The sequence below is a fragment of the Uranotaenia lowii genome, chromosome 3 (genome assembly GCF_029784155.1).
Source record: "Uranotaenia lowii strain MFRU-FL chromosome 3, ASM2978415v1, whole genome shotgun sequence".
NCBI lineage: Eukaryota > Metazoa > Arthropoda > Insecta > Diptera > Culicidae > Uranotaenia > Uranotaenia lowii.
The window spans coordinates 93,186,173-93,198,713 of NC_073693.1; the positions used below are offsets into that span (position 1 = coordinate 93,186,173).

The window sequence follows — 12,541 nt, forward strand, 5'->3', positions numbered from 1 at the left end:
AAAAATCCAATATGGCTCTCGGCACTACCTTATTTAAATATTCCTTGTTTTATATGCTGGTCGAATTCAATTATGTTGTCGTAAAATGTAACAAATCGTATATGAGAAGTTAAAAAAAGGAGTTGTGTACCATGAATAATCTAATATAGGAAATAATACCATTCGTATCGCAAAAAATTGGACTGCGCACTCATAACTGCGAAATTTGTGCAATCTGTCGAATCAGTATAAAATCTGACGGTTTTCTACACGCTAACCGCTTTTCAGTTAAACTTTATACGGATAACTCCGACTGCAAAACATAGCACGAAATCCAACATTCAATAAATGATCGCTACCGTGTCGTCGAACTCTAAACTTATTTAAACAACTACAGGTTTTCATTTTTTTTCGTGAATTTGTCCGCTGATTGACCCCATCGCAAACAGGTTCTTTTATTATTAATTTCTCCGTGATTTTGATCGCTGATTGACCAAGCTCAAGGCAAACACAATTCTTTGTTTTATAAACGATAGATAATCCGATAATAATATTTGGTATACATGTTTGTTTGACAACTTTTTATTAAAACATCTTTCAATGTTTTCCGCTTGTTCATCCGATTTAATTTCAGTCGATAAATAATCCATATGTAGAACAATGCTCATTTTTTTCTTGAATACTGTAATTTTTTTTACAGTGGTACCCTACGGGAGCCCAAATCAGCTATCGCAGAAATAGAAAAAAAGAGTGGATCAGCAATACCTACAATCAAACCGCAAAACGATGCAAAGTACACCAGACAAGCGTAGTCACTAGACTGACCCAAATTTGTATGAGAAATTTAAAACCTATGAAATGTTCTGCGCTGCAGGCTAAAATTGATCCTAGGCCTAGTACAAGATCTTATGCCAAATTTTGGCCTGATTGGATCATGGGAAGGGGTCGCTCAACGAGCCTGAAGTTGGTATGGGAATTTGAGACGTTTTGTTCGGGAGAAACATGAAAAACCAGTTTTTCTTCAATAACTTTGGTTCCTATCGGCCAATATCTTTTTAATACGGTTTTTCTTAAAGCCTCAAATATGGAAAATATTTCATCCGAAGACTGCATTTCGATTCTAGTTATGATAAGAATGTTATTTGGCCTATAAAAATTGATTAACTTTTTTAAGGGTTGTATTCATCAATTAAATTAGGCGTCAATATGTTCGACCGCTCGACTCATTAACAGTGATGAATACCACCCTTAAAAATTTTATCTTATTTTTTAAGCCTTTTAACTTTTTTATTTTAACTCGAAACGAAATGCAATCTTCGGATGAAATATTTGTCGAAGTTTAGGCTTTAAGAAAAAACCGTTTTCAAAAGAATTCGGCAAAATGTCTCATAATCCCATACAAACTTCAGGCTTGTTGAGCGACCCCTTCCCATGATTCGATCTGGCCAAAATTTGGCATGAGATTTTGTTATATGCCCAGGATCAATTTTAGCCTCCAGCGCATAACTAGTCGGGTCATTTGGGGCACTCTAGTAGTCACTCATATCAAACGTAACCGATGGGTATCAACGCGAGATCTGGCTGAAAAGTTCAAAACCAGTATTGTAAAGATTCAGAGAATCAAGGGCAGGAACTCCTTGAAGACGTACAAGAAGCGGAAAGTGGCTAAGGCTGATGTCATGCTGAAGCAACTAGCAACGCGACCTACAACGCAACGTTCACACGACTAACCAGCTCTCATTTGATCTCCATGGAAATCGCGCAGACCTGTCATACTGGTTGCTTTGAGTAGCGCGACCAATCTGATGCCAATGTGTTTAGTAGCGCGACTAGTAGGAAATCCAATAGGAACATTGTTTTTTCTCGATTTGAAGCAGTGATTCCGGGTTTTACGCACAATAGTACGAAGATCTGTCCGAACTTGTGATAATAAACAAAAAACTATCTTAATCGGCGAGAAAATTTTCATGAATTCTTAGTTCCGGCAAAAAAACAAGGAATTTTGTCGGTTCAAATTTCGGCATTCTTGCAATCCGGGTCGTGATTTGATGAGTTTTTGATGGCTCCGGAAAGAAAGGAGACGATTCAAAGCATTATCAGATGTAGAGAAGTGATGATTTGTAGGGAATTTCAAAGTGACAGGTCGCGCCAGCATGACATACCAATGCAATGCAACGCAATCTTATTGGAACGTTGCGTTGCGTTGCGTTGCTAGTTGCTTCAGCATGACATCAGCCTAAGAAGTCAGTAGAGCAACAATCTCGAGCAAAAACAAGAAAGTTACGTCAAACGTCAAACAGAACTCAGGAACACAATCCCAACTAACACAGATTGTTTTATTAGACTCCTCAAGCCCCTTATAAAACCGAAACTTTATCTAGTAGCCTGCTATAAAACTTTGAATGTTACTTGGGAATTGCTATTGCTATTGCTAAATTTGGGCTAGAAGGTTCTAGTATGGCAAGCTATTTGTACCTGAGGTCTGCAGTCAAGTATTTTCTTCACAAATTTCCTTGACCCTAACTATGATTTTATATCGATGGGCTGACGTTAAATCAATAAAGCACAATTACAATTACAAATAGGAACAATAAATGCTCAAATTTACAAACATGAATGCTTGAAAAAAGATTTATGCCCCTCTATAAAAAGGCATCAGTATCCCCCTCTCTTCTGGCCGTCGTCCAATTCGTCAAGAAAAACATCAATCAACCAAATTGTCCAGATCTTCGACCGATTGAACGATACTGGGCGATTGTTATTATTATTATTTTTTATTTCTGATCAACGGATCACATGTTGATCCAAACGATTACTTAAAATTAAAATTAAAAACAAAACATTTAAGTCTAACTATGGGGCTCGTAAAGTCCCTCGAAACGTCGAAGTCAAAATGCTCCAAAAACGGTTGAACGATCTTATTGCACCGATGAGGGCGCTGTTAGCTTCGTAATTGTTCATTCGAATGGGAATGTACAATTGAAGACCCTGATGTCGTACACTAAGCGAAATAGCCTCCAGTAGCGTGAGACAGCCGAGGAGGTCGGCGACGAATGAGGCACGTGTTGCTTGTCTGCGGGCTTGAAGGGTATCGATATCTATGAGGCGGCAGCGAATTTTGTAGCTAGGCAAGCGAAAAGGGTCTTGCTAGTTCAGGTGTCTAAGGGCATATCGCAAGAATCGCCGCTGAATAGCCTCGAGCCGATCGACACCGTTCTGGTTTTAGGGACACCAGACAGCTGATGCGTATTCAAGGATGGAATAAACAATGCTGCAGTATAAGCTTTTCAGGCAATACAAGTCCTTGAAGTCCTTCGCCACTCTAAAACCGAAACCGAGACTTGTGGATGCTTTGTCAATCACGTAGTTGGTGTTTGCCTTGAATTCCAGGCGCTGATCTAAAATTACGCCAAGATCGTTAACGTGGTTCAAACGTGAGATGGGTTCGTATCCAAGGAAGTACTCCGCAATTAAAGGCTGCTGCTTATGAGAAAAGCTGATGACTGCACATTTGTTGCGGTTTAATGGCAGGCAGTTAATGTCACACCAATCAGCAAAGAGTTTTAATTGACATTGCAGAAAATTTATGTCGTCTTGGTCGTTTATGGTGTAAAATGGTTTTAGGTCATCGGCATAGCAAAGTTTGGGGACGTCGAGGAGTGACAACAAGTCGATGAAATAAATTGGGAAAATGATCGGTCCTAGATGGCTACCTTGGGGCACACCAGAGGTGGTTGAGAACTGCCTGGAAAAGGTGTCACCCGTTCGAACAATCAATTTACGACCGGTTAAGTAACTGCGGAACCAACCCAGTAGCGTACCACAGAATCCTAAGCGTTCGAGTTTTTCGATGGCAATCTCATGGTTCACCTTGTCGAATGCAGCGGACAGATCGGTATAGATTGCATCAGTTTGAAATTTGGCAGCAAAATTTTCATGCACAAAAGAAGTGAAAGTTAGCAAGTTACTTGTCATAGAGCGTTTGGACATGAATTCGTGCTGATCATTGGAGATGTTACTTTTGCAGGACGTGAAAAAAGGATCCAAGACCACCAATTCAAATAGTTTGGCATCATAAGGCAGAGATACAACGGTAGTTGTTGATAATTCTCCTATCTCCTTTTTATGTACCGGAAACATGTAAGCTTCCTTTCATAGTAAAGGGAAGGTAGCTCTGTCAAGCGAAGCTTGAAAAATGAGCCGAATATGGGTCAGCGAAACAGGCATGAAACTTGAAAAAAAAAAACAGCTGGTATCCCGTCAGGGCCCGTAGAAAAGGAATTCTTGAGCTTCGCTGCTGCTTTAGAGATGACTGCCTCCTCGATTTCAATACCATTTATTGAAAAGCCCAATGGCGAAACGTTCGTGACAGCGCTAGCTAAATGTTCAGGGGATGTTGAAGCTGAAGTAAAGATACTGGAAGGTATACCAAGTTCTTTCCGCAGAGTATTTACGTGTTTCCAAAACGATTTTGCTCAAAACTTGAGGTTACATTATACGCGGCGTAGGTAGTTATGGTAACAACGTTCACTAGCCTTTTCTTACAAACGGAGTTAAGTTATATTCTTAGTATAGGATGATTTTTCCTTCATGTATTTTCAAAGAGCACACCTTTTTGCCGTCTGCAGTTCTCTCAGTTCAGTGATCCAGGAGATTCGCATATTTCCGCAGCTAGAGCGTTTTGGAACGTGGCGTTCGATGACATAATTCAGAATGCGTGAGAAGATATCAGCGGCAGCGTTGGGAATTGATAAAACATGCTCAGATACCCAGTCGATAGTGGCCAGAATGTGAGAGATGTCGTCGAAGTTAGCATTCTTAAATTCGAGGTGAAGGTCGCTGGTTTTTCTACTGTAGCGTTCAGCCTAGTTACTTCAAGTGGTGCCAATAGAGCAGGGTGATGTGGGATTACTTTAACAAGCGGGGCAGGAGCGAATTCGATGATCGGTAAACGAGATCCATCATTGGCAAAGCATAGGTCTTGCATACGACCGTATTCGTTCACTACGCCGTTAATCTGGCGCAAGGTCGCTGCACTCAGGGAGTCCATTATGATGTTTGAAGGCGCTGTACAAGTAGAGCGTGCTGGGTCCGGTTACAGAAAGCTGCCATGGTTGGAGCACCACTTCAAACCGGGCAAATTGAAGTCGTCAATGACAAGTAAGTCAGAAAACGACTCAGCGAGGGCAACATCTCTTGAGCGATCGGGTGCCAGGTACAGTAAACAGAGGTACAATTTTCGATCTACAAGATCAATGCGAATTCATACATTGACTTGAAAAAAGATGCTACAAGCAGATTTTTAGAGGCTAGATTTTGAGCATGATTGGCACAATATTGTGAGTGATAGGTGTTATGTACCGGGAAATGCGGATACACGAATTCAAAAGACGCGAGATTTACATACTAAAATAAAGACTTTTATTGACGGACTAAAATTGGGAAGTGCGACTCGCGTGGACAACAATAATAAAAGCACACGTGTTTGTGTTTACATCCCGCTGGTTGACGCGTCGATCAGCTGACAATAGGCTGCCAGTAGTGAGCCCAGCGGTTTTGTTGTAGGGTGTTTCACGCCCTAGCAATAGGGACAAAAACAGAAGAATTATAGAAAAAAGTTGAAAGTGAAATCTCAGATGGTGAATCCTCCAGTAAAGAAATTAAACATTAGAAATTTATAAAAAAAAAACTAGAATAACGAATGAAGAATAAATGCACAAATCGAGCTTTTTCTAAAAATGTTATTTTTTCGTACTTTCTCAACATTTTTTTCATTTTATTTTTTACTTTCTTCCCATCTTTCATAACCATTTATTTAGATCGTTTACATGTAATTAATATTTTATTTATTTCAGGATCACAGGTTTGCAATAAATTTCAAAATTACGCATACGTTGACAAATGCATATTTTTATACATTGAGGGGATGGGGAAGGGCCATCCGGACACCTGATCGAAACGATGTGGAGGGTAGAGTGCACTGGGCAGTTACCGTCAATAACATATCGCAGAGAAAAGGAGGGTTCGTCTTCACATCCTATGGAACATTCCATATGACAATGGCTCGATTTTCTATTGCTTGACAATAAATTGTATTTTCGGTGGAGACCCCTAATGCTAACCCTACAGAATCGTACAGGTTACTCTACTTGTACATTCATTCCCTTGGAACAGTCCACTCAAAGGCAATTTTAGTCAACTAGTGGGAAATCGGGATCAAGTTGTGATGTGCGAATAGTTCGCTGCAAACGGGCCGTGCCACGCTACATAGGATGTTAATTTACATCATACATCATACAAGATCAATGCGAATCCATACAAGTTCCAGATCACACCAGGAATTATTGTCGATGAGCTGCGCTGGAATACAAGTTCAAACATAAGTTTGACCAGAAAGTGATGCTGTACATCGCAATTTCCGAAAGAGGTATTTCTAATCCATGGTTCAAGCCGTCTGGTTTGGCTATCAATCAAGATGTGTACCAGAATTAATGAATGAAGAAAAAATGCCGTTTTAACACAAACATCATGCAGGTGGACAATACGTGTTTTGGCCGGATAAAGCGTTATCGCATTATGACAAAAACACAATCCTTCCTGAATACCCGATTCGATCCCATTTGTAGCCAAGAACAACACGATAAATTTGCCTCAGGGTCGTTAAATCGAAGATTTTCCGGAGCTTTGAGCTCATTGGTGTACAAAAATAATTGAAGAGCCAAGAACTGCAAACAATTCATCGGTAGAAAAATTGACATAAAAGGTAATTTTGAATTCTTTTTTCCGTTTGTAAGAACGTTAAGTTTCGTGTACTGTAATACGTCGTGTGTTAACTGTGTGGGAGAACTTTCTCCGCGGAAAACCTCCTTCGGGGAAACCTTCTTTTCGGGGAAAACCTTTTTCAGGGAATCCTTCTTCGGGAAAATCTTCTTCGGGGAAAACCTTTTTCGGGGAACCTTCTTCGGGGAAACCTTCTTCGGGAAAAACATTCTTCGAGAATACCTTCTTCGGGAAACCTTCTTCGGGGAAAACCTTTTGTCGGAGAACCTTCTTCGGGGAAACCTTCTCTTTGGGAAAACCTTCTTCGGAGAAACCTTCTTCGGAGAAACCTTCTTCGAAGAATCTTCTTAGGGAAGACCTTCTTCTTCAGGGAAAACCTTCTTCGGGGAAAACCTTCTTCATGGAAACTCTCTTCGGGGAAAACCTTCTTCGGGAAAACTTTCTTCGGGGAAATCTTCTTCGGGAAAACCTTCTTCTTTAGGGAAAACCTTCTTCCTCTTTAGGGAAAACCTTCTTCGGGAAAAACCTTCTTCAGGGGAACCTTCTTCGGGAAAACCTTCTTAGGGAAAACCTTCTTCGGGGAAAACCTTCTTCAGGGAAACCTTCTTCGGGGAAAACCTTCTTCGGGAAAACCTTCTTCAGGGGAACCTTCTTCGGGGAAAACCTTCTTCGGGAAAACCTTCTTCGGAAAAACCTTTTTCGGGGTAAACCTTCTTCGGGGAAAACCTTCTTCGGAGAAACCTTCTTCAGGGGAACCTTCTTCGGGGAAACCTTCTTCGGGAAGACCTTCTTCTTCAGGGAGAACCTTCTTCGGGGAAACCTTCTTCGGGGAAAACCTTCTTTAAGGGAACCTTCTTCAGGGAAACCTTCTTCGGGAAAACCTTCTTCTTCAGGGAAAACCTTCTTCGGGGAAAATCTTCTTCAGGGAAACCTGCTTCGGGGAAAACCTTCTTCTTCAGGGAAAACCTTCTTCTTCAGGGAAAACCTTCTTCGGAGAAAACCCTTCTTCAGGGGAACCTTCTTCGGAGAAAACCTTCTTCAGGGGAACCTTCTTCGGAGAAACTTTCTTCGAAGAATCTTCTTCGGGAAGACCTTCTTCTTCAGGGAAAACCTTCTTCGGGAAGACCTTCTTCTTCAGGGAAAACCTTCTTCGGGGAAACCTTCTTCGGGGAAAACCTTCTTCAGGAAAACCTTCTTACGGAAAACCTTCTTCAGGGAAAACCTTCTTCGGGGAAAACCTTCTTCGGGAAAACCTTCTTCAGGGGAACCTTCTTCGGGGAAAACCTTCTTCGGGAAAACCTTCTTCGGAAAAACCTTTTTCGGGGTAAACCTTCTTCGGGGAAAACCTTCTTCGGAGAAACCTTCTTCAGGGGAACCTTCTTCGGGGAAACCTTCTTCGGGAAGACCTTCTTCTTCAGGGAGAACCTTCTTCGGGGAAACCTTCTTCGGGGAAAACCTTCTTTAAGGGAACCTTCTTCAGGGAAACCTTCTTCGGGAAAACCTTCTTCTTCAGGGAAAACCTTCTTCGGGGAAAATCTTCTTCAGGGAAACCTGCTTCGGGGAAAACCTTCTTCTTCAGGGAAAACCTTCTTCTTCAGGGAAAACCTTTTTCGGAGAAAACCCTTCTTCAGGGGAACCTTCTTCGGAGAAAACCTTCTTCAGGGGAACCTTCTTCGGAGAAACTTTCTTCGAAGAATCTTCTTCGGGAAAACCTTCTTCTTCAGGGAAAACCTTCTTCGGGAAGACCTTCTTCTTCAGGGAAAACCTTCTTCGGGGAAACCTTCTTCGGGGGAAACCTTCTTCGGGGAAAACCTTCTTCAGGAAAACCTTCTTACGGAAAACCTTCTTCAGGGAAAACCTTCTTCGGGGAAAACCTTCTTCGGGAAAAACTTCTTCTTTAGGAAAAACCTTCTTCGGGGAAAACCTTCTTCAGGGGAACTTTCTCCGGGGAAAACCTTCTTCAGTGGAACCTCCTTCGAGGAAACCTTCTTCGAAGAATCTTCTTCGGGAAGACCTTCTTCTTCAGGAAAAACCTTCTTCGGTGAAACCTTCTTCGGGGAAACCTTCTTCTTTAGGGAAAACCTTCTTCGGAGAAACCTTCTCTTCGGGGAAACCTTCTCTTCGGGGAAAACCACCTTCTTCGGAAAACCTGTGCACTTGGGAACAGTTCTACGGCATGTCCTCGAGCTGTGGACACGTCCCTATTTCAGTTCCAGCAAATGGTTTTTCAGCAGGACTTCGCACTGGCTCATGAGGGGAGTGCCGGTGAGTTCGCCTGACCAGTACACTATGAACTTGGCTTTCAAGGGTATATTGAAGCACGAAATCTGCTCTACAAAACATGACGGTTTGAATGTTCCGAAGCGACATATGCAATGTTCATTTGTTTATTCAATCAACAGACCAAGTGTAGGTCCAAATGACGACTTAAAGTTAAAGTTACACAAAATTTACATCTAATTAGCGATTTCTAGATATTCTTAAGACTTTTCTTCGGAAAACATCCCTCGAATCGTAATGCAATTTTCTCAAAACAGAGGTCTTGGCGTATTGGCCCTTGTCCTCTTCAAAGTTTCATACCGATATATTTTATTGTTTGGAACTAAAAAATTTTGTAAAAAATAACGGTTTCCAAAAAACTTCTTTTTTAATGAAATCTTTGGATTTTGATTTTCTTTTGCGTATCCGATCAAATGTCCCGCATATAGAAAATCAGAAATATGTAGCGTTATTTTTTTAAGAAATGAAAAATTTCCTTCAATTGACTACAATTTCTCGAAATCCAGAACATACATATTTGATAATTTTTTTTCTTCAGAGACCAAGAATTGCCACAAATTCTTGGAACATCACGGTTGATTATCAAATCTAATTTTCGAGTACTAGGAAGGAGGGAAGAATAGCTCGTTCGTATATATTCTTGTTTCCTTTTGCGGGGAGATGCAATCTTTTGAACGCTGTATCGTAATGGTTTCTTGGAACTCAAACAAACCCCAGCAGCTAGCCAATCAGAGTGGAAGCGAGTTGACTGAGTTGAGTGGCAAAAATCAATAATACAACATCGGCTTAGTCAACTTTTCTTTTTTAGGAGCTGTTGAAACATATGCACACATGGGCATTCATTCTGACATTTTGACCATGCATGACCCGGATGATGATCGATCATCAAAAATAGCCAAGTATACTCAGGAAAATTACCCTCGCTCGTCGTGACTAATAACAGTGACTAAATTTTCTTGTTTGCTCTTGTAGGTTGGTTACAATTGTGCGTAGGAGACATCTGTTAACCACAAAATACTAGAGAATCATGGTTCGTAACTGGAATTCTAAGACATACCTGGAATACCGCGCACCATCCATTGCGGGATTCGATTTCGTTGTATTCTGCTTCGATGCTGTTGATGGAAGCACTGCTACTGTTGGATGCCGTCGTCGTCGTTGTGGTTCCACCGCTCGTATTGTTGGAACTCATCCTGTGGCAGGGTTTCTCCGGTTGGCCGGATATCTGCTCTAGAATTCCAACACTGAGGGATTGTTTTCTTCTTCTCAGGGGCAACGCCTGCTTTCCAGCCGATTCGGATCGGTTCCTCGGAACTATCGACGGAACGTCGTTGTTTGTTGTGTTTCGGATTCCGCCGAAGCCAGCGAAAAACACTCGGAGAAAAAAAGCAACACCCTCTTCCCGTCAAACCAACACATGCACACTCATCACTTGACGAATGCTCTCTTTCACTCTTCTTGCGAAAAACCAAAAAATGCCTCAAATGGACCCGTTCTCGGCACTCTTCGCTCCACCGGCCGGACAAGGGTGATGGTTTGAAATTCTTCCGAAAACTCCGGATTCTGCCCTCGGTTTTCTTCTTCTGTTATTATTTTCGCTATCAGTTTCGCACAGCCGCCAGAGTAGGCTCGCACTAAATTGATTCGAGCGAAACACAGCCGAGGAACCTGTCACTTATCCAGAATTGAGCCAAATGGGGATCGAGAAAAAAACTGAAGCAAGTTAGCACGAAAAATTCTTCTCAAACACTCAATTTGCGCATCGGTAACAGCCAGAACCCCAAATAATTTCAATCACTTCCCCGGAACTGGACCGAAAAATGCAACCCGGAATGTAGTACCGCCTCAAGTAAAATAATTTTTATTATTCTTGTTCACAGCCAAACCTCTTTTTTCTTCCTTCTGCTCCCCGATGGTGGGCACTCTAGGGCGAGAAAATTACACCACTCGGTCGGAAAACCACTTTCGTACGAAAATTCCTATTATCTAATCGTATCTTATTCTTATTCCACACATAAGTATCGGAAACGCGGGCGCGGTTTTTAAAATACTCGTTGCACTAGCTTTGGGTGGGCTGCCAAGCAACTTAACAAAACACTACACTTTACGGGCTCGGTATTTTTGCGAAGTAAAAAAGTGGTTAAAAAGCCTCCATCATCGCACGACGAACAGCAAGAACGGACTCCGAATCTCGCCTGCAGGTTTCTTATTCTTTCCTGTCTGTTTGCTTTGCTTCGGCGTCCGGATCGTTTTTCTCCGTCACTCTGAAGCGTGAACCCGCACGTTTGACAGCTCATACGCGTGCTGGCCCTTTCACGCATCGACTTTTTTATCTCCTTCACACTAACGCGTTTGGATATGGTTTCCGACGAGCACAAAAGGGATGCAACGATCACTTGACAGTTCTTAGCAGCGATGCCAGAAAAAATCGGTATCATGAGTCTGTTCAATGAATGCTTCGTTCAACCAATTTTTTTTTTGTAAATCTTTATTTGAAACGGCTCATTTCAGGTTTTAAGGAGTCAACCCGCATACTAAAAAACTATATCTCAAACAGTATATACGATTCATCTACAGCTTCAGAAAAAGTGATTTTTAGTGTAAACGTTGCTGTTCTATTAAACTTTACTTCGACGAAAAATTTGAACGATAAAAACGAAACATGGACCTTTAAGTGAAAAAGTGATGGTATCTGTAAAGGTGATAGAATGGTATGAACGATTTCCTTAAATTTTTCTGTAATCGTAAAAATTATCTCGAACCGTTAACCTTACCTTCAAACTTAAACTTCAAAAATGAGCGAAACGCCGGTCAGAGATGCCAGGTAGTTTTACAAAACATCAGTCAGTGGTTATGAGAATATCTCTTATATTTTTTTATATTCTGATACGACTCTATAGAGTTTCGAAGACAATAATTTATCTTGGAGGTATGCACATACATCGTACTAAACGAGGTTTAGTTCACGCTTTCCGCGATGCGTTTAAAATAGCTTTATGAAATTAAGTACGATTACGAGTGATTCTTTGCAAATCCATCTGCACTTAATTACAATTTTATTTAATTTGTGATCCCTAAAACATTCTTAAATTACATACTACAATCACCCTGATCAGATTAAATTTTTATCTTTAAATTTTGCATCTCAATATCTAAACAAATATTGATAAAACATTGAACCTGGCACCACTGATGTAGACTTTGTTTTGGTTGTCAAACGCGAAGCACGAAAAAATCGGTGTGGTCTTCTCGGTGGTCTTCGGTTCAGCAAATTTGTGCGCTATCTCGCCGGATTCGCGCGGAACATAATTTTCAACACAGTCCGGGAGACGGAACGAAGTTTATTCAGCATTGCGGCTGCTGTGAGGTAAGTTCGAAAGATTTTCCATTTATGTGGGTGCCGGTTTGCGGCACGCAGTGATGTGCAAGTGAATGTTTACGCAACAGACTTATCTGTAATAGATTTGTCTGCTCATTTTTATACTGAGTGTTTAATTGCACT

General features: G+C 41.3%; 1 protein-coding gene across 2 annotated transcripts in view; it reads right to left on the bottom strand.

Moving 5' to 3' along the window:
* The window catches only part of LOC129753912 (tyrosine-protein phosphatase non-receptor type 61F), a 49,598-nt gene extending 38,362 nt beyond the window's left edge, over nucleotides 1-11,236 (bottom strand). The window contains exon 1 of one of the 2 annotated variants that reach the window (XM_055749763.1): nucleotides 10,097-11,235. In XM_055749763.1, the coding sequence (XP_055605738.1) occupies nucleotides 10,097-10,231 (135 nt within the window). In that variant the 5' untranslated portion in view covers nucleotides 10,232-11,235. Of the gene's footprint in view, nucleotides 1-10,096 lie in introns of both variants that reach the window. The other variant, XM_055749762.1, reaches the window with a different exon arrangement.
* Nucleotides 11,237-12,541: the final 1,305 nt, after the last annotated feature.